At 40.0% G+C, this 26,161-nt stretch overlaps 1 protein-coding gene across 2 annotated transcripts; it reads right to left on the bottom strand.

Annotated features, from left to right (window-relative positions):
- Window positions 1-1,368: 1,368 nt before the first annotated feature.
- On the bottom strand, window positions 1,369-26,084 carry TMEM87A (transmembrane protein 87A). 2 transcript variants are annotated; one of them, XM_080397682.1, is made up of 20 exons: window positions 25,896-26,084; window positions 24,876-24,933; window positions 20,919-21,016; window positions 19,937-20,053; window positions 18,333-18,386; window positions 18,177-18,233; window positions 16,415-16,562; window positions 15,623-15,684; window positions 13,533-13,716; window positions 12,590-12,689; window positions 11,893-11,986; window positions 11,407-11,478; window positions 9,621-9,729; window positions 8,417-8,475; window positions 8,059-8,162; window positions 7,626-7,699; window positions 6,256-6,317; window positions 5,012-5,067; window positions 3,571-3,601; window positions 1,369-3,215 (listed from the first exon to the last, which is right to left on the bottom strand). In XM_080397682.1, exons 1-20 carry the CDS (start codon window positions 26,025-26,027, stop codon window positions 3,174-3,176), a joined length of 1,713 nt encoding a protein of 570 aa, XP_080253808.1. In that variant the 5' UTR covers window positions 26,028-26,084; the 3' UTR covers window positions 1,369-3,173. The 2 variants fall into 2 exon arrangements, with proteins under 2 accessions (XP_080253808.1, XP_080253809.1); XM_080397683.1 differs by lacking the exon at window positions 11,407-11,478 and adding an exon at window positions 10,779-10,847 and having other exon boundaries at window positions 25,896-26,034.
- Between the last annotated feature and the right edge of the window lie 77 nt (window positions 26,085-26,161).

The raw sequence follows: 26,161 nt of genomic DNA, 5'->3' as shown, positions 1-26,161 counted from the left end.
TAAATCCACACACAGAAAACTCATCAGGCACAGGAACTCTAAAAAACTCCCTCTAAATTTGAATTCCTGGCAGACATTTGGTAGAGCATTATCTCAGTTAAGAACAGCTTGTTGAAAATATTTGGCCAGCAGCCCAATTTCCTAAAGAAAATTCAGGTTCTACATACTATTCTAGTCACCAAAAACTTCTGCAGATCTTAGACCTAAAGAGTAGATATGTTTTCTCCCTCCCACTCACCAGGTCTTCAGAGTAGTCCATACAGTTTGTTTTAAAATTACAGTACCCGTTTTGAAAGAACAGGTATGAATTTGAATGAAGTCTTCCCCCGTCTACATAATTCAAGGTAACAATCCTGCAGGATTTCTGCTTTTGTGCATCCTAGCAAACTGGCTTGCTGATGGAGCTTTCCTGACATGTCACAGAGCTCCCACATCTTTAGGAACAAAATCAGGAATCCAGAGAGGCAAAGACCTCCTTAGTAGACCAAACATGCTGTCAGGGGAGAGGCCAGGTTACTGCAACTGCCATGCGCACATACGCGTCACTCCTCACCCACATCTCATCTACTGCTTTTAGCCACCTCTTCCACAATCATAGTTGCGGCAGTAGCTCTGCATGAGCCCATAGCCTGCATGATACTGTGGGAACTGGGCTTTGATGAACGTTCTCTGTAAGCCTGCGAACAGAGAAGTCACAGCACATGCCTGCTGCATGCTAGGAAGCAGATGCTACCTTCCAAGGACACAAACTCTGCCAAACTAGCAGAAACCCAAGAACAGGTAACTGAGGGAGCAGCGAGCCCCCTGTGGAATTCAGAACAACTTCAAATACTGATGGAAGTTACTACTACAGGGATGGAAGGGTAGAAGGCAGAGAGGACTGCCCAAGATCACCGTTAGCTGTAGGCTGAAAGCACCATGCTGCTACTAAATTTATTTTGGTCTTTAAATTATTAAACTATGAAGGCAATTAGGAAAACTGTCTAGGTCTTTCCCTTTTGTTCAGAAATGTCTTCTTTGCCCTATCTATATCAGCTTTTCAAGTGACATACTTCCACTCTATTGTCAAACTTCACAAGAAAAAAAAGCTATTGGGAATAACTGCATTATAAATACCGTGCAATAAAGAGTTAAAAGAAAAACGAGGCAGCTTTCTGAAGATGTTAATGCTGTCTGTGAGAGAACAGATAGTAAGAAAGTGGAAGGACACAATGTAAGCCTTTCTACTCTTCGCCTAGCTTTTATTAAATAGCACATATAAACTCCTTTTTGTGCTTCCAATAGAGAACGTTTTCCCCTATTTGTCTCAAAAAAACCCCACCAAACCCAAAACAACAGGACTAAAAAAAAAAAACCAACAACAAAAAATTAAATAGCAAGTTTTGTGTAGCTTTATTTCACAAAATTTCCTCTCCCCAGAAGGACATGGAGGTAATGCTTTTTCCACCTATATCAATCAAGCATAGCAAATTAGAAGTATTCTCTACTCAAAGATTCTACCTGTGGCCTAAAGGGGATGGCAGAAGAGCTCCAGCAACTCTTGCTGAGGCAGACTGAGGTGTAACAGCCACAGCTTTTTTTTTCTCCACCCATCCACTGAGGATTTGCTGCCCCCACAGCACAGCTAGCAGAAGACACTATGCACTTGTGCCTCAGCTACTCTACTGTAAAGTGCCAAGTTTTAGCATTAATTGCTGATGAAGATGAACTAGAGCTAAGCTACCCGACCTTACAGTGGAATGAGTGAAGTACAGGCACATGTTCACCTCTGCTGACATAGCTATGAGTGAAGAACCAGAAAAACTGACTCCCTGTGCCATTCCACAGCAGCTCTGTAGAAGCCCAGCTGTGCTGCTGCTTGCCTGGTAATTATCAGCTGTAAAGGTTATGAACCCAAATTAGAGCTTTTGTCACACAGTCCACAATGGGTTTCCATGTGTAAATTATTGCAAGTGAAGCCTCTACAGCCAAGCATCGAATAAAAACAGAACACTGTCCACAAGCTCTTTCTTCATTTGAAAAGGAGAAACAAAAAGCAATTATATAGAATAGAAATCTACAGCTTTGACTTAAACACAGTGATCTCAGAGTACCTCTTGGCCACAGGGACCAACTGGGACAGGAAAGCCCATCATCAAATCACTTACATGGAAGGCAAGTCTGCACAGACACTGGGAGCAGAATGGTCCCAGCATTGTGGGCTTCTATTAAAGACTCTTTCAAGTAAGGTAAGCAGTGCCTGCACCCTCTAAAAAGCAATGCCATCTTATCATAGAAGAGTGCCAGCTTCTTGCTGGGAGATGTTACATGTGCAGGGAGAAAAGTTCTGTTGAAACGTCTAGTTAATATCTGCTTAACATGAGTAGTCAAGCACTTGTGGAGCACTGCACGAGTGGGTTTGGTGATGTTTGGTTTTGTTGTGTTGTTTTTTTTAATTAAATCATGCAACACACATAGAAGGTAGGGGCAAATCATTTTTCTAGGCATCCACCACATTGCCGGCAATGAGATGTGCCACAACAGCATTAGCTCTATGCAGCTGTTACCTATAGGTCAATGGCATTTAAAATAGAAAAATCTTTCTTACACAGTGTTATGAATAAAATTGCACTTGATTTTGTTAAAAACTCATATCACTGTAACTTTTCCAAATATTTCCTTTCTGGCATCTTAATTTTCTTCATTAACAGGAGCTTCTCTCTAAAAACTTCTCATTCACGTTCAGCACATGACATACAACAGCATTAAGCCATTATCTACCAGAAAATGGGTCTGTTGTTTCTTCAGTGCTTATTTCTCTCTGTCATCACCCTCCCCCCAAAAAAGGTACAGGCAGTTCACACCTCTAAGTGTCAATTGTAACATTGAAATATAAACTCCTCAAGCAGACATTAGGAATTTTAGTTTCACAGATTAAATATTTGAAAAGTTACAGAAGGTGCAGTACACATTTAAATTGCTTAAAAATCCAAACTTGCAGCAACTTTGTAAATTCAAATTTCCAAAACGTTTATAATGTCCTTGTGACCTTCTTCCACAGCAAGACGCCCTCATGGCAATAAAGCATCAGACTTCCAAGGCTGAGATCAAGAAATAAATCAGCAGGATGAACTTGCTCCACCAAACAACTTTAAAAGAGGCGTCTCCATTTCCAATAGCAAAAAGCTACTCCTTCATTCCATTTTGGATCTTTCAAAGTGTGTAATCATTCTTTCCTGGAAAATAAAATACCCAATGTTGTCATTTCCCCCAGTAAGTTTACATTATTAAAAAAAGGTAGTATACTTTGCACATTCACAACAAATGCACACTCATATATGCCTTTTAAGTCAGGAGTACAACTTACACAGCAGATAGACCAGTTCTTTTAGAATATACATTTAGAATACGCATTTCTATTCTAAGCAGTTGTATCATGGTTGTCCCCACTACCCTTCCCCTCCTTGTAGTATTTTACTGCTGCACTGGCAAGATCTGAGAGTGCAGTTCTAGTAAGCCAAGCCCTTCACAGCTGACTCATGACTCCTTTGGCATGTCAGAAGACTAATTTTGAACTGCAAGTTTACTGACCTCATCTGAATCCAGAAGAGCTGGAAGAGCACTGCAGGGGGCAAGGGAAGGGAAGGAAAAAAAAATAGTTAAGCGAATTAGAGCACCTACTGAGAGCATATTATTGACAATCACTTTCAGTCTTGTGTTTCACTTTAAGCCTTTTTGGGCACAAGAGATCAATAATAAAGCCAGACCTTTCAACTAAACAGAGAAATCAGAGAAAGGCACAGAAAAGATGAAGAGCCCAAGAAGGATCCTCAATGACCTTTATATTTTTAAAATCCTTTTTTTCTAAGCTTCTCATTACCAACTGAACAATCCACGTTGCCATGAAATAAGCGGCATCATTCATACAGGAACACTGCTGAAATACACTGAAGACATTTACAATACGGTCTCATACTGCAAAAACACATCACAGAAATCAAACAAGCTACACTAGTATCATATAGCCTTATCAGCTACAATAGATCTCCCACCCACTGGGACCTCATCTCTTCACAGCCCTGACCATACTTTCAAGAACAGAAAACCCTGCAGCAGACTACCTCTAGGCGCCCTTTCCCAGCTTATACAAGTGTAGTCCTTGTTTTCTTAAGGAATCCTACCATTCTTCAAAAAACAAGTACTAGAATGGGGAAAAAACAAATTCAATTGAAAAAATACACTTTTTCACCCTCTTGAAGCTACACTTGATTTCTTGTCTTTAACTTCAAGCAGAGTTTTGTACTTAAATCCAGAGCCTCTGCCAAAATCAGCCAGAGTTGTGAATGTAATAAATCTGTGAGCTTGTTTTGCTACAAAAAAAATTTATAGACACAGACACTGAAATTTTTAGGATGTAAAAGTTATCAAAAGCAGAACAGATATGGACTGCCTACATAGCTGACTATATTGCCAGAGGCATAAAAATGACTCAACAGACATTCCAAATAACATTTAGACCTACATGACATTCAGTGGTTTACATTCAGCAAGATACTCAAAGGACTTCTCAGAGCACTGAACAGAAAGAGAGGGTTTGTTTGTTCCTTGTTTTCTGGATTTTTTTTATTTAATTTTAACTTCAGTGAAGTACAAACAAATCAGCCTATGATTTCAGAGTCTGAGACAGTTAAGTCAGCATGTGTTCAAGTGGCACAAACTGTAAGGCCGACAGACTGCATAGGCACAAACAGAACCATGCTAAGTAGTCAGAGGGCCAATTCCAGACTAAACTCTGTAACTGCTCATGTAAGTGTAGCATGCAAGTTTTAAGTCATTCTAATGTATTTTTTTAAAAAAATAATTGTTTCTTAAAAAATATTTTAAATTAATTATATTATATACTATATACATAAAAATTATATAATATAATAAAAATTAAATAAATAAGTTAAAAAATATTTTAAAAAGATTTCTAATTGTATTTTCCTATGTGCAAGGAACCTGCTTTTATTGTGACTATAAAAATACTCACACATCTGTCACTGATGAAGGAACATTCTCCTCTACCCACTTCAGGTCATCCTCTTGCTATAAGTACAAAAATTAAATGGAAAACAAAAGTCAGTTCTCCCAAAATGCTGTCACATGCAAGCCTTTTTCTTCTCAGCTTACTTGACAAAAAAACAATGTATTTATAACGTCAGTTCAAAACACTACCAAAAACCAAAACCCCACCTTTAACTTGCTTTCTGGATTATAGAAAACACATTCCAAGAAAAAAAGAAACAACCCTCCACCTATAACTTACTGAGAACTCTATAATAGTCTAATGGTGACTAGCAAAAGCAGGCCCTCAGGACACTTTGGTTACTTATGTAATCTAGTTTAGTCTCCCACAAAAGAACATTATCTTTAGAAGATGCTACAGATTAAGAAAGGTTATAAAAAGCACAACCTAGATTTTGCAAAGGTATTGCCAGCGTTTCTCATGTGTAGCTGGTAAACACTAATTCACAACACAAGCACACTTGTTTTGAAGTTGGAGAACTGACCCTTTTTGATCACCCCATCCCCAAAGTAAAAAAGCTTGATTTTCATGTTATCCTCAGATAAGTAGAATACAGTTGCAACTAACCTTTGAGATAAACATTAATGACAAATATTCATGCTACTATCGTGAATTCCTACAGGTTCTTTCAACTTTTAAATTTATGCATGAATTCCATTAAAAGACTGAGATATACTTTCTACCTCCTAGCTGAATGCGAAACCACCTCTGCTTGTAAACCACATGGAAAAAAACGCAGATATATTAAAAATGTTACATCCAAACTACTTTGGTAGTTACATAATAATATACACATCAACTCACTTGAGTAATGAATCACAAATCTCAAACTTGGAAGGCAATTTATTTACTTAAAATACAGCTCAGCCTCCTCCTCAGCCTGACAAACTTGTTAAAAATAATGTATTGTTCATTACCAGAATATGGTATTATACAGTTCTATCTATACTGGACTATGCAAACATTCCTAAAGAACAGATTGAATTCTAAAGCTTCTATTGCACTTACAGGAAGCTAGATGAAAAACGTGCTTACTTTCTGATCACAAGTACTGTAAACATATGAAACTGACTCACTCCCACTCTAAAGCAAACTATGAAACTCACATTTATAGACTGAAAGCTCTGCATATTGGTTGCCTCCCAGCAGCAGCTCACAAAACAAGAGAGATGGATCTATAACCTTCAAGGTAGGGAGGGCATACTTACAGCTTTGTTTGCTTTTACATTCCCATTTGGTTCTTGCTTTGTACTTCTCATTTTCATTCCCTCTGAAGACAAGGAAAAAAAGATTGGGGTAACTGAACTGTAATTTTTCATAGACTGCAAGTGAAAGAGTTTAATGTTCATTCAGAATATTTAATCAAATCCAAAGAGAAAGAGTAAGACAGGAAAAGTTAATGATTAAGACAATGCTTTCCCTTTGAAAGGCTTGTAGTATTTTTTCCTGACAGGTGGAATACGTGGCTTTTCCTGATTTTTGCCATTTTACTTAGGAAATGCCAATTTCGAGTCCTTTTAAGCCAGGCACCAGCAGCACAGAACTCAAAGACACAGTCGCCTAGAGAAGCTGTGGAATCTCCATCCTTAGAGATACTCAAAAGCCATCTGGACAGAACCTGGGCAACCTGTTCTAGGTGACCCTGCTTGAGCAGGGAGTTTGGACAGGATGACCTCCAGGGGTCCCTTCCAGCCTCAACCATTCTGAGACATATGCAACTCCCAAAATTTATTTTACATACTGACTGCTGACCAGCCAACAAGGTTGACTTAAAAGCTGAGAGGCAACATGCATCTCCCAAACCAGCAGACAGCCAGAGCGAGCTGATTTGGCAAATCCACCTAAGGGATTATACACTGCTCTGCAGCTCCTAAACAAGTCCAACAGCACTGATATATGCCAGCAGAACTGATTTGTGGACAGACAGCCTCAGCAGGGATGTCACCCTACCTTTTGCACAACTTATGAAGAGCAATGTTACAATGGACATAGTAGGGAGATAGAAGGCAGAGAAGAGGGTTTTACAGTAGGAGGAGGGTGAGTGGAGGGAAAGACGCAATCTAGTGTTACAGAGTAGGATTCTTTCATTCATATGTAAATTAGTAAGTATGTAAACATATTCATCCATAGGTTTATACTGGACATTCTAGGCCCTGATATGGAAAATGAAGAAGACTGCAGAGTTCAAAGAAGAGATAATAAATGAAAATCCTTAAACTGGATTTTAAGAGCACTGCAAACTAAACCACTGCCTAGCAACAATATCCTAGAGACCCTTGTCGTCACTGGATCCAAATCTATGACTTGACACTTTTAATAAAGTCCAGTGGACATGGTAAAGCAACCACAACAGCAGCAGTGTGTTCAGTGCAATCTAAACCCCCCACAACTAAACAGGCAACGTAGAACACTAAACAAAGCCAATGTTTCCTCTACAACTACATAAATCAATGGCAACAAGGAGGCATGCACTCTGCTCTTACAGCAGTAATGAACTTTCACCAGAGAACAAGAGACCTCACTCCACAGAAGCATCTCTTCCACACTTAAGCTAGGTGAACAATATCTTTTCTCTTACCAAAGCTTTCCTTTAACATTGGCTCTTTCTGCTCATCATCATCCTCCTCTTCAGACAGTGGTGAGAAAGCAAACCTTTAGGAGGGAAAGAACAAAAGCTATCTTAGAATAATACCTTTTGCCACCCAAGAGATTCATTACCTCAACATTCACATGACTTCACTATTCTGTGTGGTTCGTTGTTTTTAAGACCTATGCTAAACTACATAATCAGGAGTTCAAGTCACTTCTTTTTAAGTAAGTTTACCACCAGGAACAGATTGGGTTTTATTTACGTGACTTCCTACACTTACTTTTCCTCAAGCCCCTACACACTCTGCTTAGAATCCTTATGGATCAGCATACAGCAACTAAAATCATCCACCAGTACTTCTTTGGATCAACAAGCATTCCCAAAACCCAGTATTTTTAGAAAGAGGTAAGAAAAGATGAACCTTTGGTTGTTAGCAGATGGTCTCCACAGAATCATGATGACAAAAAGGATCATTGAAAACAATAAACGCCAGATGGCATCATCCACCCATAACTCCTGCCAGTCCTGTCAAGGCAAACAGCAGCACAAATTGAACAGGCTGTGGAGGAAGAGACTCCATGACCTCCGCTCCTTTCAAAGGTGAACTAAAAGCATCCGACAAAGGCTCATTACCCACAACAGTGAGAATTTTAGCATGTGGTATATTACTCTAGACATAATCCATATAAAATTCTGTTCCTCCAATCTCACCTCTTACACTGCCAAATGTAAAGTTATCAAGAGGCAGAAACGGCAGAAAGTATTCAATGTTCACTTACCGACTGACAGTCCACCAGCCTGAACTTCATGGTGGTCCAGATGATAAATACAATAGATGCTGCAATATTAAAACAAACAAGCTGCTTATGACTACAAAAGATGCTCGTCTAAAAATACTACTAACAAGACTGTGCTTCCCAAACAAAGGGCAAAGACTTGAACAGTGAATTCTTGGAATCCAATTTATTACTGCTGGAAAACGAGAGATTGATTTATCACACTAACCTTATATGGTAATTTAGACAAGGACTAGTACATTTTCCTCATGGTTCTTCAGAGACAAGGCACCTATCAAGTATGAAGTATTTTGCCAACTCCTCATCCCTATTCACCATTTTTACATTACTTTCATCTAGCCACCAAACCATTTGTCATCAGCTGACAAATAAAGACTACCTTGAAGTAACTGAACCACCCAACCTGCCTCAATGCCTAGGCATTCAGATCCTGACCCACAGGAGTTCCAATGCTCAAACAATACTATCACCACAGTTTTAGAAGATGACACTTTCCTCTACTAAGGTGCTCTATGATGACTAAAAAACAGATGAAAGGAATTTAATCAGAGCTGTTGATTAAAAGGAATTCAATTTTTTTTGGTTTAAATCCACCCAAAAATTCGGTCCTTAGAAGTTTTCTGCTCATTGGATTGTACTTGGAAATAGAAGAGCAGCTGAGCACCTAGAAGCACCAACAGGTTTATTCTTGAAGTTCAGTTCATTACTACTACAAATGGAAAGAGATTTTGGATCTGTATTCTTCCAGAATACAGAAGGCATTATGTTACAATACTAAGAATACTGTTTTTCCAAGAATCACTCCAGTCTTCAGCCATCTTAAAAATTCTGCAGTACACAGACTGTGACTGTGGCAAAAACCACCTCTGTGAAGTACCTTTATGAAGTTAACAGCACAGGATAATAATCTTTTGCCCCCAGCAGCTTTTAGAGGGACTAAAGTGCTCTGTTAAGAGGCACTGCATAAAACCTACTGATTTTATAACATCAGGACCAATAATCTATTACCTCTGAAGCATTGATGTAACACTTGGCATACACCCACTATTAGAAATTGGTTAAATGTTAGAAATCCCAAGTACTTTGATTGCGTTTAAAGAAAGGCCACCAAACTAAAAATTTGCTTTAGTGATCAAATCAAGCCATATATGGAAATGGCAAATGCTCTCAGTTATTTTCTGCTTACCTGCTACTGCCAAGATGAGCGTGTTGGTGAAGTGCCGATACAAAGAGAGTTTCACAACATTCCTTCGAAGTTTTAGCAGTTTCATTGTTTGAGTTAAGCTGATGAATATGTAAGGAGAGTCAAGGAAAGCCTCTGAAGGGACAAGCTGGTCACAGACTTAGGAGGACACAGATCTTCGGGTCAACAGCTCTCCCACCCACACACTTAGCCCTTCAGAAAGGTAGACCAGACTCAGTAGAAGAAAAGTTCATCCTATAGCAAAGGTAGCAAACAGCAGGATCCATCCCTTTCACGTTATTTAATCATCTACACTTAGAATTCATCACACAAAGATGGCATCCAAGCATCTATTTTGGACTACGGCCCATTCCTCCAGAAAAGTGTCAGATGTACTTCTGATAAATGAAAAATCAAGTCTGAACTAGAAGTGAGTTAAAATCCAATTAGAGCATACAAGTGTCTTTTTGCCTACAAATTTATTTCCATAGCAAGAGAACAAGTGCTTAGGAGAAACATCATGGTAGGAGAGAATTGGGGTTGTCATGGCTGGGCAGCAAGCTATTCACATTTTAAATAGTTTTGTGATTGACTTTTGCTAAAAATACTTTACAGGGATTTTGATATAAATGGCTTTGAGTTCAGCATTTCAACAGCAGTTGCTACAGTCACACTATAGCAGTTTGTATGTAGTATGTCAAGACACCAAAAAGTTAACACTGCCCCATTTTGTCACCTACTTCAAGACAAGTTTGAATTTTACACAAGTAACTTTAGGTTTGATGTTGCTAAGCAACCTTCTCCCCAAAACATCAACTGAGTCTGTTCTCCAAAGGCTACTGCTATGGTACCGTTACAGTGCTACACTACAACAAATTAATTTCATACTTCAACAATCAGAGACCGGTAAGAGGCAGACTTACCTAGTCTATGTTCAGGAGCTGCTCTAAAACAGGTGTCTACTGGTTACCTAGTTTTCCTTGAACTGGCTGTAGCAGAAGCTTACCTGAACACTCAATTACAGAGGTTCTAACAATTCTACCTGAAGTAGAAAGAACATATACTTGAAGCTGATCTTAAAAAGAGTTCAGCCAAAACGACTCCCCCAAAAAACAAATTTGAAAGAAAACACACCCCACCAAGTAAAATAGTGAAGGATATCCACCAGCACAGGGCAGTATCTAGGAAAGCCAGGGGAATAAAAGCCAAGGAGGCAAGATCATTCTGGGCCTGGAGACAAAGAGAAAGCCAGTAAGAACAAACCGAAAAGGAAACAAGGTACAGAAGAAGTGAAGAGGGTCAGGCTGTTTTATGAGAAACCACAAACACTCCATCACAATGTTTGAGCTTTACTACAGAAGCAGAGGGTTTGAACCACAAGTTAGCTCAATGCACTGAGGGGAACTGACAACACCACATTGTCAGTTCTCAACCAGCAAGGCAAGACGTAGTCTTCCACATGAAGTAAACCTAGCACTGTTCAAAGGAGTCTCTGCTGAGGCAATGGCTGCAACAATGTGCTCTGGCCAGTTCCTTTACAGAAAACTAGCAATCAGCTTCTTAAGAGATGTAGTAATTAAGTCTTTTACACTTTCCATGGATGAACTGAATGCTCCACTGGCAACCATGAGTTTGACTGAAACTGGCAAGAACTGCTTTTGTGTGTACATTGAGAACTACCGAAGTCCCAGCTGAAACAAACAAATCACCTTTTATTCCTTTTAAGATAAAGACAGAAATAATAAGCTGCGAATAAGCTTGTAACACTCTGCATTTTATGAAAGGATATCCACAAAATCATACAGGCATCAATCATGGACAGGGCCAAGTTTGCTATCAGAGCCACAGTGTCATAGAAAAACTGAAAAAGTACCAAATATATGTTAAATACCTTATTCCAAAATACCAAACACAGAACAACAGCAATCTACTTCCTGAGATGCGCACTCATGGCCAGATGATTCAAGCTGTACATCTGTGTCTGCAACTAGCCCTACATAATCTGAATATTAGACACAAGGGTCCAGGCAGAATATAGTGTCTGAAACCTCACTAATCAGAAAATTATTAACATTAAAATACACAAAATTACATCCTGATAAATTGAGAAGACATCAAACTTAAAATAATTGTCAATAATCCATATCCACAGACTCAACCACTTCATTGTCTCTATTCCCTTCTTTCAGGATAGCCCTGGGATTCTCCCTTAGCATGTAAGTAAATAAAGCCAGTAGCATCTGTGACATATGGGAAAATTCAAGCAGTTACTGACCCCTGTGACTCTAAGAACACCTTCCATGCCAGAAAATAACAGATAAAGGGCTCCAGCCATAACTACTTTGTGAAGAGTAACTCCAAGGCGAGGCCTGTAGGAAAACAAAGTGAAATTTAATTAAGGGGGGGGAAGGGGAAGAGTGAACTCATGTCAATTTGAGTCTAACATAAGGCATGAAGCATATGAATAAAAGGTCCTTGTGACAAGCCACTTCAAGGTCCAGAAATATTTTTATTATGGTGCTCAAAACTTATGTGACTAAGGAAGATATGGGTAACAGTTTTGTTTCCTAGTTAATCTGTTTAGCTTTTTACAACCATTTCAAGAAGTCTCAGCCCACCTCTGCTTCATCAGTTCCCCCAGCACACCCACACCTGCTGGAAGCTTCTACTACCACACAGCATGTTCTTTTACCATACAGGTGGGGACAGACAGATCAGCAGCAATCTTGACAGCAGAAGCCTCCTAAAGCAGATCCCTTCCCCTATCAATAATTCCTGACCTCCCCCATTTCTAGAAGCTCCTCCTTGCCCAGAAGGAAGGCAGATAAAGCTCCCATTCCAGTCCTTGCAGTGTTTCAACAGTGACTCAGAAGCCTACCCAACAGTGGTACACAGAAAGGGGTGGGTTATTAAAAACCAACAGTGAAAAGCCTGTTAATAGAACACAACAAATCTGTTACAGAATCACTCACTTGACTATCCCATATCCCAGGCTGACTATGATGACCAGAGTTCGAGCCAATGAGCGCTTCACAGCAGAAAGCAGTTCTGCCAGTATTACTGCTCCTTGAACTACCAAAAGCAAAGAGGAGGAAGCTAGGTTATTAAAATAAAATTTCTGTTTTATTAGCTACTGCATGCAATTGTAGCATGAGAGCAGACCATTTTTTTCCAAAAGTGGACTATTAAACAGTATAATCTTTTACCTACATCTGGAGTAAGCTTTCAAGAAAAGATACGTCACATAGCATAAAAAGAGGTACTGAAAAATTTTACATCCATAGAAAGTGGAGAGTAAATGATCCATGAAACATTTATCTGTAAGATCAGCCTGGATGATCTTCCAAACAAGTCAAGCAACAAAACCTTCTATACCATGGGTGTGGCCAATTAACAAAGTCACAATGAAGTTTTACTTGCAGAGTTTGATTTATATGCATCCATCCTAAAAACTCAAAACCAAAGCCCCAAAGCTTTATGTGGAGAGAATCACTTAAGATGGATTATCAGGCTATGGGCTGAATATCAAGTCATCTGCAATGCTGTCATGTTGAAAAAGGAGTTTCAAAGTCTCTTTCCAAGGCCAACAGCAAATTAATTACAAGCTACACTTAAGAAGTCCTATTTTAAACTTCAAACTAGCACTACAATGAATACTTTCCAGAACCTAGCATTTTACATCCCCAAGACACTACACTCAGGAGTCAGAGAAGGCAACAGCATTTTAGCCTTAGAATAACACAGATCACCGTATTTACAACATATTAAAAAAATGCAGAAATTCTGGTTTCTTGTTCTGTCTTGAAACAATCCCCAAGTAATCATATACTTAGCATGCATATGTCAGCCCAGTTTAGCATAAGCCATTAGTGCTATGCCCCATCAATTAAACTGCAAGCTGCAATTGCTACCTACCAGATTCCCCTGTGTAGCGGATATTCTGGAACTCTGCATAGAAAACTGCTTTCTCGAGCATTCCCAGGAAGATAACAGCACCAATCCAGAACTGGATCCTCAGGAGATCCCGCCAGTAACAGGCTGACCATGCAAGCCATAGAACCCCGAAGAATACGTACACAATGCACATCACCATGAAAAACTATTACACAAAAAGAAGCAAGAAATATGAACCTTAGACCCAGAAAAATCATATCCTTGTTTCCATTCCACAACTGTAAGACAGATCTGTTTTCTCCTTGAACGTAGCAACTTTTGAAGTCTTATATACAAAATTGACTAGAAACAAACATTGCTTCATTTGTCTTCTCTGGATTCTTTTACACTGACAGCCTAATTTCCCACTGCCAGTACATGGAATCACAGTAATTGAATTTCTGAACAATTTCCCTCGAGCGGTCTGCCAATTTATTTCACAGGCAATTTTTCTAAGGAAGATATCAAGTGCTACTACCTTTCAAAAACTCAGATAAGAGCTCAAGCAAATCATTGAGTACTAGAAACCCTGTTCCTTCTCACATATTTTTCTATTACTAACTTAATTGTACATTTACACTACTCTCCAAATAAATTTACAAGTCACCTTCACACACCATTCCACAGAACAGAGATAAGCAACTGATGGTTTTAATCCCCCAGTTCAAATAATTTGACAATTCCTCTCAGAAGTTAATTTCCAGCAAACTCAGTTTTTGACCAAGCTTTAGGTCAGCCAAAAATCTGGAACTGAAAAAGAAACCTAGATATTCATTTAAAATAATTTTGTGATTTTTTAAAGTATTTTTTCCCCATCTAGTGTTACTTGCTTCAGAAGAACTTTCAGGGTACGTCTCCTACAGCAAACAATAAGCTTGACTATGCTACGTGGTGCTGAATTTTCTAATTAACAGCACCATACCAGAGCAAGTTAAGTTTTCAAAAAGGATACTAGGTTAAGAAGAGGAGTAAGAAGGAGAGTCTAAGACATTAACTGAATAGCAGGAATTACTTAGCCAAAGTACAGGACAGTAATAATCAAGCAGTCTCCTCTTGCAGAGGTAGATTATCTTTTTTATAAACCAAGCAAGCATTGAAGTCAGCTGCAAAATCTGTTGAAGCTTTCACAAACTGAGAACACCTTCATTATCTTACTAATCCTTACAGATTTTCACATCTGACTGATCCATACAGTTCAAATGGTAAAGACCCAGACATGTAGTTCACATTTAGATGCTTCATTACAGAAACATTTAGACAGGGATCTTTTTCTGGACCTGCCACATAGGGATATTCACACCAGTGGACTGTATGTGAACAGAGCTGCTGGAGGCTTTTTACTCCTGCAGGAAGTAAAACCTATGTTTCAGAAATACCCTCAGGCTCTCCTATTTACAGGCAACTCTTACCAATATAGTCAAGCTAGAAACCTTACTTGTTAGCAATCCCCAGCTAAAGTCTGTTTACACCACATAAATATTGAATTTATTTTATTTTCTTAGTCTCCTCAACAGAAGGAATGAGCAACCAAATCAGTAACTCCTTCGAATAAAAGGGGATTAGCTCTGTAGTTCAATTATGCTTTCACTGTTAGGCAGTATTAAGGACCTCCTCACAGGCTGCAAGAGAGCTGGTGGAGGAAGGAAGATAAAGCTGTAAAAGAACAAAGAAAGCAGTGACAAATGAAAGGGTAGCTGTAATCAAATGCATAGAATAGCACATTTTCTAAGATACGAGCTAAGGAGAAAAACAGCATCAGTAAAACTGGTCAGTTTAGAGGCAATGATACTGGTAACTTCTTGAACTACAAATCAACAGGCACCAAGTCAAACAATCCAGAAAAGGACATTAGTAGCATATGCAAATGTCTAAAATTATGTCTGTTTTCCCTACCCTGTATTTAGTACAAAAAAGCCCCCACCAACCACCACACAGACCAAAAAACACCCTCTGCTAAATTATTTTTTCTGAGACACTGCCCTTCTGTTTCCTAAAGCATGGAAGAAGAGTATTTAATTGAGATTCCAATCAATGGGCAAATTTAGAAGTCAAAGGAAAGCTGTTTTACTTACAATCATCAGAGGATAGTCTGCAAGAGAGAGGTACTCATATGGCCCCTTCAATTCTACTGTCACTGTCAAAAGACAATCCAATAATCAAATTGAACAAGAACCAAAAGGAGGAAGCCAGGATAAAGTACTTAGCTATGTGAAGATTTTTTTACTCAAGTGTAATGAAATTCCAAATCAGTTGTTAAATCTAACTTGAACTTAAATCAAAGACAGACAAGACTCCCAACACACTCAGCTAAAAGCATGCAATTAAAATTACACACTATTATCAAGTAACTACTTAAAAGTAATTTGTGCTGGAGATTCATGTGTAACAGGAAAGTTCAGAAACACACATAAGCTCACTTTTTTAAAGGGGATTTTCAAACTTCTCTAACGCTTGGATAGGTTATCAATGCACACTTAAATATACTATAATATAATTTCAAGGTGACAATTATGATCTTTGTATTCTACATGATTTGAGCTTATTAATATAAATCACCATGTTGGTCTGCACACTTCTGAAACATGCTACCAAGCCTCAAAATTGAACTGCTTGGGATTCTTCTTTACTTCCATCATTAATCTGACAGACCAACAGCCTTAGGATCTTCAAGACACTAACAATCACTTATTTTCTTATGATAAGAAAGCATTGTAGTACACAATACTTAACATTGGTTTGAAGTGAAAGATAGCGTCTTATCAAACTGAACCATGCAGAATTAAAACATATTAAAAGTACCTCAGAATACACTCAGACTGGTATACATAAAAAAGGCACTATATTTTTAGCCTAAAGTATCTTACTTGTAAAGGGCTTATTTTGATATGAGGAAGGTGTTGTTCTCTCCATTCTTTTAACTTTGGTAGTAGAATCCTTTGCAGTTGTAATTCCAATTTGCACAATAAATATGTATGGCCCATCTCGCCAAGTTTTGATAACAGCATTCATTGCCTGAAAATAAAATGTCTACATGTAGACAGTGCATAGTCAAGATGACACAAAGATGACAGAATTAGACTTACCATACATGGGTGATATCTCCCATGCAAAAATAAAGTTCATCTCTTCCCAAGCCTAAAACTTGTTAATAAATATTTGATATGTAAACTTTAAATCTATTTATTAGACATGATACTTAAAATTTAGTTGTTTGAATCCAGATAAATCCTCAAAGACCTGGCAGGTAATCTGGGCTTATTTGCAAATTTAATATTGAAGAGTCATCTCAAAGGTGGCTACAAAAAATCTCAAAGAGCCATCTCAAAGCTACAAAGAATTCAGCACATCATCCTGTTCCTTGCTTTCAGTCTAGAAACATGATGATCACCACACAGATACTTCATTGCTCCTGAAATCAATTGTTTGGCAACAGCACAGCTGCATATAACTCAGTTCCCTGGTGAAGGCTGTATCTTACAGTGTAAGATACAAGAGGTAGTTGGGAAATTAGAATTTTCTATAGTATTTGTTTCCCCTGAAAACTACTACTGCCCCTGCAACAGCTCTCGTACCTGTAAGACTGAAACCTTGCCAACTAACAGAGGAAGCTTGCCCAGATAAACATATGCACCACAGAATAAATCAGAGACTTGAGTTTCAGGATACAAAACTGTTAATTACACAACTGAGGAAGTTCTAGCCATCTCTGAAACAGCAATATTTACCAAGAGCTTTAAGGTTAAAATTAAGACTATCCACATGTATGCCACTCACATGACTACTGCAGAACTACCACAAAGGCATTTTCTATAATGGCTTCTCCAAGAGAACTTCAGTATTAAAAGCACGTATTTAAGAAACCTCCTGATTACAAGACTTAAAGTCAACAGAATTTGAAGTATCCAAAAAAAAAAAGTTTATGTTGATATTGACTGAAATTAAAAGACTTAGTTAAAAAACACAGTAAACTTAAAAGAAAATGGGCATATTTTTTTAAAACACGAATTTTGCCTTTATGTGATCTCCATCTCTTGCTGCACCGATTCCTTATTTCACAACTGCACACACAGCTATTTTACCTTTAGCTTTAAGGTAAATGGCCCTGTAAGTACACAGGGAATTAAATACACTTTCTTTGCTGGCATCCAGGACATCCAATTTGAAGTTATTTTGACAACCGTTCTTGGTTAAGGCTTGAACATAGTACACAATAAAAATACAAACAAATTTGAAAATCAGTTGCTCAACTTGTTAGGTACAATGTTTTAAGAGATTGACCGGCTGAAGATGAAATCAAACATAACCTCTAAGTATTAGTCACCATTTAAAACAGATCATACTTTAAATTACTATGAAAAAATATTTTTTTTACATTTATACCATTAGTTTGAATGGTATGAGTTTCATATTTCACATATAGAAGCAGCAGTTGCTCTGTTCTTTCACACATTGCTACCTAGTTTCAAGATATAAACAATCCAGGTGTCAAAAAAACCCAGATAATTGCATCTTCCCTGTAAATGCTACCAGTAATTTCTTGAACAAGGAAATAAAAACAAACAAACCAGAAACCAAACAAATTAAGACTGCTGGATTCCAAGTCATGTTTAAACTCAATATACATACAGTTTTATCTGCCACCATTGTGTGATTTCCTCCACTCTCCTTCTTATCTTTTAAGCTCTTGAAGAAAAACAGAAAAATGGATAAATCAATACGCCAAACCTATCTCTTCCATGCCCACACTCGCTCATTATGAGGGGGGGTGGGGGGCAAAATCACCTCTTGTTTCTCAGGTGAGAGAGGCTCTGGATGAACAAATTCTTTATAGAAAATCTGCAAGATAAGAAATGTACAGTATTTATAGGCACTTAATATTAACATGACATTGCCAGAACAGCTTCCAGTAAACTTGCTTACAAAGGAAGGAGTCTCGTAACAGCTGTATTAGAGAACTTTCATTTTTCTAAATCAAACAACTGTCCATTTGCAGATGGAGTCTTTAATACTTAAATTAATACTGTGTCATTTGAGAGTTACTTTCCTCCCCTCAGACAACAGGTGTCTATTTTTAGAACTAGACCCACAGACATGACAGTATTTCATTTTTCAAATATGAATCTGTTTGCTGTCTCCATTACTAGATGAAGTCCACACAGACAGATACACAATTTGGAGCCTTCTGCCTTAGTCTGTGCAAAAAAAGTCCCTACATGAGTGGGTGCCTATTAGAGATCCAGATTTTGCCAACACTCAAACTATGGTGACTTGAGATCTAGTGAAACTGCTAAACCACAAGAAATAAGCTGAACAATCAAAAAGAGAAATTTATGTGAAACTTCAGAAATTAGTATCTGAGAGAAATACCTTTTGTTAAAATTTCAATAGACTTATCAAAGGAATTGGAGGAAAGTCACTTAGACTTTTAAAACCCCAGTTTCACCAACTTGAACATGCAGTTAAGACGCCCAAGTTCACATTACACATCTAAATCCACAAGATCTCTTCTATAAAAACAAGTAGAACTGACACTTCTCAATTATTAAACATAAAAAGCAAGCAGCACACAAATTTAAAAAAAACCCACCTTTCAAGCCATCTTTGCATATCAAAGGAATTAGAGGCATACAAACGTTACTAAAAACCTTTTTTAAGTCACCTTTAGGCACACCTTTTTTCATAACCAAAAAACCCAGCAAAGAAAAACCCCATAACAGAGAGACAACACTGCATAATCTACCTTGAATTCTTAAGTACACAATTAAAGACAGCATGTTATACTGATAGTCATTAGCATGATCACACAGCATTGGCTGGGGATACACAGCCGGTGCAGAGCCTACATTTGCACATTACTTCCCTGTGCCATTTTGCATTGTCTTCTCCATTTGATTTGTTTCAAACATGTTTTAACATTACCTATTTTTAATCTGCTATCAGTGTTTTAGTAACCCACTTCTCAACACACTTTAATGTTCATTTACAGTAACGTAAATTATCTGAGCAAAAAATGCCAGTCCTTTATCAAACCAAATTTAGCAGGAGCTTCACTCTGCTGCCAGAGATCCACACTTCTACTCAACTAGCAGCGGCCTTGTGCAAATGAAACAAATTCAGAACACAGAACCATAAACAAAAAGAAGCACTGAACTTTACTGTGGTTTGGGGTTTTTTTCCCCTCATGGTGGGCCAAATGTTGAATAGCAAGCCAGAAGTAAAGCAAAATTAAAAAATTATCATTGCAGTTTGGTTGTCAAACAGATAATAACAAGCACCTCCCTATCTACAGTGATACTTACATAGGATGCTAACACATGTAACAGGAACTACCACCTTCTCTGTATACTGGATGAGAGAACAGAGCAAACAGAAGTTTCTACCCATACCTGAGGTCTGAAGAGCTCAGAGCAATTTGGAAAGAGGAGAGAAGCTGTGGCATAGTATCCTGACCAACCAGGATGCTCTTCAGACGTAGCCCCAAAGTAGTACTCTGCCTGTTCATCCTGCCAAACATAGAACAGATCTCAGGTTAGCATCCAATATATCAAATGGTTTATCTCAGTAGGCAGCTGCAAGACCTGGAGAGCACCATACCTTCCCTCTGCACACAGCCCTGAAGAGAATTTAATAGCATGAAGGCCATCAAGACCACACAAGACTGTAAAAATGAGGGCCAAGAAAGGGGGCCCAAAAACCCCCCTCATACAGGTTTTAAGTAAAAATTAATACCTAATTTTTTAAAAAAAAAGAAATCCCAGTATTTCTGCAATGGAGGTGCAGCAGCCATCATAAAGCTCAGTCTACACAAACAAACTCTACATTATATTAAAAGACTAAAAACCTCAGTAATGTGTTTAGTAGTTACAACTATCATAATTAGTATTTTAAGTAAACATGGGGAAGGTGTTACACGGTATGAACCACAGTTGTGTTCTACCACATTTGACAGAGACACTATACATTTTGTCTAACTTAATACTTGCAATGTGCATCCATAAAGAACAGAATTTAGACTAAATATGAAAATAGTCAATTTTTTCTATTTGCTGTCATTAAGCATTGCTGTAAATATTTTCATCTACCTCAAACTCACACACTTCAGTTCAGAATCAACGCACTTATTTAAGCTTCTGGGTTTAGAAGAATTCTGACAAACACTTCCACCTTACTCAAAACCCAGAAAAGTCAGTAATTCCAGCAAGCTGTGGATCAATTCCTTTCCATTCCCAATGATTCAGAAATTTGTTATCTACCAATGCACAAGTGTCTTTTAGGCCCAAAGAGCTATGAGGATGCAAGTGAGACATCTGCAATCTACTCAGCTCACCCCTAAAAATCATAACCCATCTTCTCCCACACAATTCTTACCCCAAAGTTGAAGACTTCATTGTAGCAGTCAGAATATCTTAAGTACCAAGTAACATTGTAACTTTGGGAGGGATCACATGTTTTTTCATCTCCTTCAACTGAAAAACCAGATAAGAACATGTAAGACACCCTCTACCTGCCGTGCTTTTCCTCTCATTCTGTGCCAAACTACCATAATTAAACACAAAACTGAAAGCAAAACAATAGAAAAACATTTTTCTCAAGTAATCCATTACAGTTCAGTGAAAGGAAGCAGCATGTGGAACATTACACGATCCTTTTAAATTGCTGAACTTTTTGTTTTCAAGACAATCGGGGATATTTCAGCAACCGCAAATACCAAACAAAAGGAGAACAGCAGTGACTCCCAGCGATTAAAATACACAAAAGGACTTCCCTTTCCAAGATATGTGGGACACATAACAGGTGGAGAGAGTTGGGAACATATTAATGCTAAGGGCCTATTGCACAGGTAATTTAAAAATATCAACACCATCAACAAGAAAATAAATTAAAAAAAGCAAGATTTTGCGAGTCAACATCCACCCCACACACTCCCAATAAGACAAACAAGCCATCTATACATTAGCTCACTGTCAAAGCCGCAATCCTACTTAAAACAGCAATGACAACTTTCCACTTTGATTTATTAAGGAACAACATGCATGAAAAGTGAACCACAAGACTTCCCTCTCCCTCTTTGCCACTCGCCCCAGGACAGACTGTCTGATTTTTGTGTTTCACATCTCATCCTGAAACTAAAGCCTGATCAAGAGAATTTAAGGAGGTAAGCTTCACCCTTAACAGTTCTGGAAGAGCCATTCAGATGATTATGTTTGGGTTTTGCCACCGAACAGATAGCAAAACTCTTTCAAGTTGACAGCTTCTTTCTAGTAGCTGAGAAGTGCTCACACCTTCACAGGCAACACTCAACCTCAGAACAGACATCCACACACTTGTTACACGTACAGAGCTTTTAATGAAATGTTTCCTTATTGACCACTGTTGGTAAAAACTGCAGTTGGAAAAAAAAAAGATCCTGCCATAGAGTCTTAACTGACTAATCCCACTTTAAACCACATGACTACTAAAACAAGTATACATAGACCTAAAACCTCAAAAACTGAGTCTCTAATACCAAAGATTGGAAAGAAAAAAAAAAAAAAGAAAAAGAAAAAAAAGAATGGAATACAATCACTGCAAAAATGTGAGTTTCCTTATGACACCTTCTGGTAAGCATGAAAACAAGGCACACATTCTCCACATAGCCCTAGATGTTGCAGAGGGCACAACAAAGAAACTAACAGTCAACACAAGCACTGCAGTGACATGGGTACATGGCAAGTTCATAGAAGACAAAGACTCTTTGATAAACTGATCAAATGAGGAACACCTCAAAAAAGTGCTATGAAAAAATAGGAGGGATTCAAAAATACCTTTTAAATACATTTTTACCTATTAAAAATAATTAAGATTATTGAAACTTTTACATTCAGCAGTAACACCACCTAAAGGCAAAACAGGTCATGACTAGAACAGTCCACCAATATCTGCAAACATCAAGATTACGGAGACCTTGAAAAGGAAGTACTCCAAAAGACATAAAAGGCATCCATGGCATTTACTAGATTCAGCAACATGGAAATCCAAGTCCCTTAGCATTCAAACAAAACCAGCAACATTCCACTCAAAAGCAGTCTTTGTACTCATTTACAGAGAGCAGGATTTCTACCATGATCCTAGACAGGAAGCCTGATGTATACTAGAATAGCACTTAAGAAAGGTAGAAGATAGAAATAAAATCATTATTGACAGTACTAAGCACCAGTGGCAGTCTTTCCAGCCAGAAGCAAAAAGCATCAGACACCAATACATCACACACACAAAAAAAAACCCCAAAAACCCCAAGAAGGGGAAAGAGGAGGAGGTGGTGGAGGAGGAGATGCAGGTGCTCACCAAAACCACCAAGAACAACCCATGAGCAGTCATGTTTGGCAAGAAGGGTCATATTGTCCGCACAAACATCCCAGAGCAGATGGAAGAGGCAACAGACAGCAAACAGAAGAAGAGAGGCTGGTTTCCACAGCAGCAAAGAAGCAGTATGTAAAGCTGAAGCTTCCCAGTACCAGGTGCAGTTTTAGTATCATCTAGGCTGAGGAACTGAAATTAAGTTCCTAGCCTTTGTTCCTTCCTCTTGCAGTGATTAACTAAATTAATGTAAATCCTTTAATCACACCGGTATGTAAAACAGATGTCTTTAAGAATTTTAAGGCTTAATGACTGTTTAAAGGCTGACAACACAATGTAGTTGGAATCCACAACAGGAGCCAGGGGATTGAATTCTTACTGCCAGATCTGCCACAAACCTGTCTTGTAACAAACATTTTATTTGTTCTGTGCCTTAGTTTCTTCTTTCTCTTAGTATTTCAGCTGTACATCTCATGATTAGACTTACCACACATTTCACTGAGGGGACCCACATCTTAGATGCCACATTAGTACAAGCACACTACTTCTATTCAACTTTAGAAAACACAGACTAACACCTACCAAAGCTACAAACGCCCTTTCAACTCCTGTCCCGGCTTTCCCCAAGCATCAGATTTCTACATCTTGATCCTGCAACTGCACACTTGCAATTGTCTTGCTGCAAGACATGAAACTCAGCCTTTGAGCTACACCGGACAAGTGGGAAAACCCTAACCCTGACATAATGGACCTTCACTAGTAACTACTGCAATACTAGTCTCCTATTTCAGATTCATGTGGGATTAATGGAGGAACTTCAACAAAATCCCTTTGAAACACTGTCTCAAGAAGGGCAGGTATCTGAAATTAAACCTGAAAATCGATAAGGTAAGTACTAAACGTAATGGAGCGCAGCAACATGCAATTTCATCAAGAAGCGTCAGCTAACCCTCACACCACCTTAATTTTCTGTTAAAAAAAAGAGCACAATCTCTGCAGCAACAGAGTCTTGAAGCGACAAAGGCACAGATCCCACTAAATAGTCTCTACAGTTACTTTTATCCTTGTTTGACACAACTGCATGAAGGGCATTCACAGGCACTGTACCTGTATAACCACCTGGTTAGCAGCTGGAAATCAAACAGCCGCTTCCCCATCGCCCCAGTTAAGAACTGGTGCAAACACCTTAAAAGTGCTCAGAGTGCATGGAAAAGATTTCAAGCTTTTCTAATTCAGCTAGTCACTTCCACATGTCATCTACATCATCCTGTTGCCATCTAAGTACTGTCCTCATGTTCACAGCTAAGAGGTATTTTACAGAAACTCTCCTCTGAGCAGTTACCTACATAACCCATAGCCCTAGCCAGACTAACAAAGAGCAATAAACAGAAAGAACAACTGGGACGGCTGCAAACATGTTTGCTCTGTGGCACTCACACGCTGTGACCAGGAGGAGAAAACAGCTCTCAAGAGAGCTGCCATAGCATGCAATAGCATCCCCTTACCACTCCCAGAAGCACCCAGCTAAAAAGGGTGCTCAAAAAGCACAGTCTCCTGCACACTGGCATCAATCATTCTGCAACAGAAATAGCCCCTGTCCCAGTCAGCACCAGATCTCCCAGCTAGAGGAATTTAGCATATCTTAAACAGGGAAAGCACACCCCCATAGTAGGTTTCAGCACACCCCATGCCTGATTACCTGCTATCTGAAATGAAGTGGTGCTGCCATTGCCCATCTCGCCCTCTCCACAGAGGGCCTGAACAGAACCATTCATTTCTGCTACAGCCTAAACAGATCACAGCTGCGAAGCTTCAAGGCTGCTAACACACCCAGCCGTATCAGAGCTATGGCTTTTATTCAGTGCTACGTTAGCTGTCACTGCAACCACTGCAGTTAAACACTTCACAGTGTGTCGAGTCCCAAATGTTAAAGGGGTGGCAGTGTGTCAAACAGCAGAGAAAACAGGTTAATCCCTTGTAACCACTTACATCTCAGGAAAATGGTGGTGTTGCTGAAGAGAATCTTCCCGAAGTTAAACTTCTTCCCCTGCAAAGACACAAAAAACCGAGAAGGTATTAGTGGGCCTAATGTCACCTAGCTTAAGTACACGTCACCTTCCACTGTAAGTTTTACTTCAATACAGCAATGAAAGCAAATGCCAAATCAGAAGCCAGCCTCACTGGACTTTCCAGTCATGCTTCACTACCCCTTCAGCTTGAGAGGCTTGGGGCTTTTTGTTCTGCAAAACTGAATCAACTTCATCGACATCTGTTGAAATAAGCATTTTCTTCCTGATAAGAAAGTCTGGAGTATCCAACAAAATTGTCCTAAGAATCAACAGGAACGTTCACCGCGATCCTTTAATTTCGTTCCTGAAGCTCAAGAGCCCCACAGAAAGCCGACATTCCCCCCTTCCACGGCCAGATGAAGGCAGGTTTCACGTGAGGCAAAATAACTTTTCTCCACACAACTTCAAAAACACACGTTATAGCAGAAGTGCTGGAAACCACTCCACCTTCCCAGAGCCCGCACCTCTGCCGGTTCAGCGCTGCAGGGGCCCAGCGCTCCCGACAGCAGGCCGCAGCCCAGCCGCCCGCGGGGCGCGGGTGCCCCCTCCCCGCGCAGACCCCACCGGGGACGGGGCCGGGCCCAGGCAAGGGGGCCGCCTCCCTCGCCACGGGCCTCACAGGGGACACGCTCCCCGCCGCCCACCCGGGCCATTCCCCGCAAAGCCCTTCCCTGTGCTGTCGCCACCGCCGACCCGCCGCAGCGGGTCCGAGCCCGGCACGGGGCCCGGCGCCCCCGCACCAGCCCTGGACGCGGTCAGGCGCCGCAGGCCGCAGCCCTCCCTCCGGCCCCCGGGGCGCTGCCCCGCTTCCCCCCGGGGAGGGCGAGCCGAGCGGCAGCGGCCTCCGACCGCCGCCACGCACACGTACGCTCCGACCGCCGCCGCAGCCCGCTGGCCCGGCGGCCCAGAGCCCCCAGCGCGGCGCCCCAGCCGCCCCTACCATGAGCACCGGGAGCCGCCATTTGGAGCGCTGCCCGGCGCTCGCCGCGCCCGCCAGCAGCAGCACCGCCAGCAGCCGCAGGAGAACGGCCTCAGGCCGCCGCCAGCCCCCGGAACGGGACGCCGCCGCCATCCCGCCGCACGGAGGCCGCCGCAGCCGCGCTGGCCGCGCCCCTTCCGCTCCCGGCGGCGGTAGGCGGCTGCCGAGGGCCGGCCTGAGGGCGGAGCCGCCGCCCGGCGGGGCCCGGACTGTCACCGCCCCCGGGC

This window comes from Falco punctatus, assembly GCF_963210335.1.
Source record: "Falco punctatus genome assembly, chromosome: 7".
Classification (NCBI taxonomy): Eukaryota; Metazoa; Chordata; class Aves; order Falconiformes; family Falconidae; genus Falco; species Falco punctatus.
This window is presented reverse-complemented; position numbering and strand designations above follow the sequence as displayed.

What these genes read in the sequence shown, in the direction of transcription:
- TMEM87A (XM_080397682.1), bottom strand. Translation starts at nt 26,027, where the DNA reads ATGGCGGCGGCGTCCCGTTCCGGGGGCTGGCGGCGGCCTGAGGCCGTT. An exon ending in CAATGGTGGCAGATAAAACT is followed by an intron (nt 16,563 to 18,176) that starts GTATGTATATTG and finishes TTTTATTTTCAG; the next exon opens with GCAATGAATGCTGTTATCAA. An exon ending in GCTCATCTTGGCAGTAGCAG is followed by an intron (nt 8,476 to 9,620) that starts GTAAGCAGAAAA and finishes TTAATATTGCAG; the next exon opens with CATCTATTGTATTTATCATC.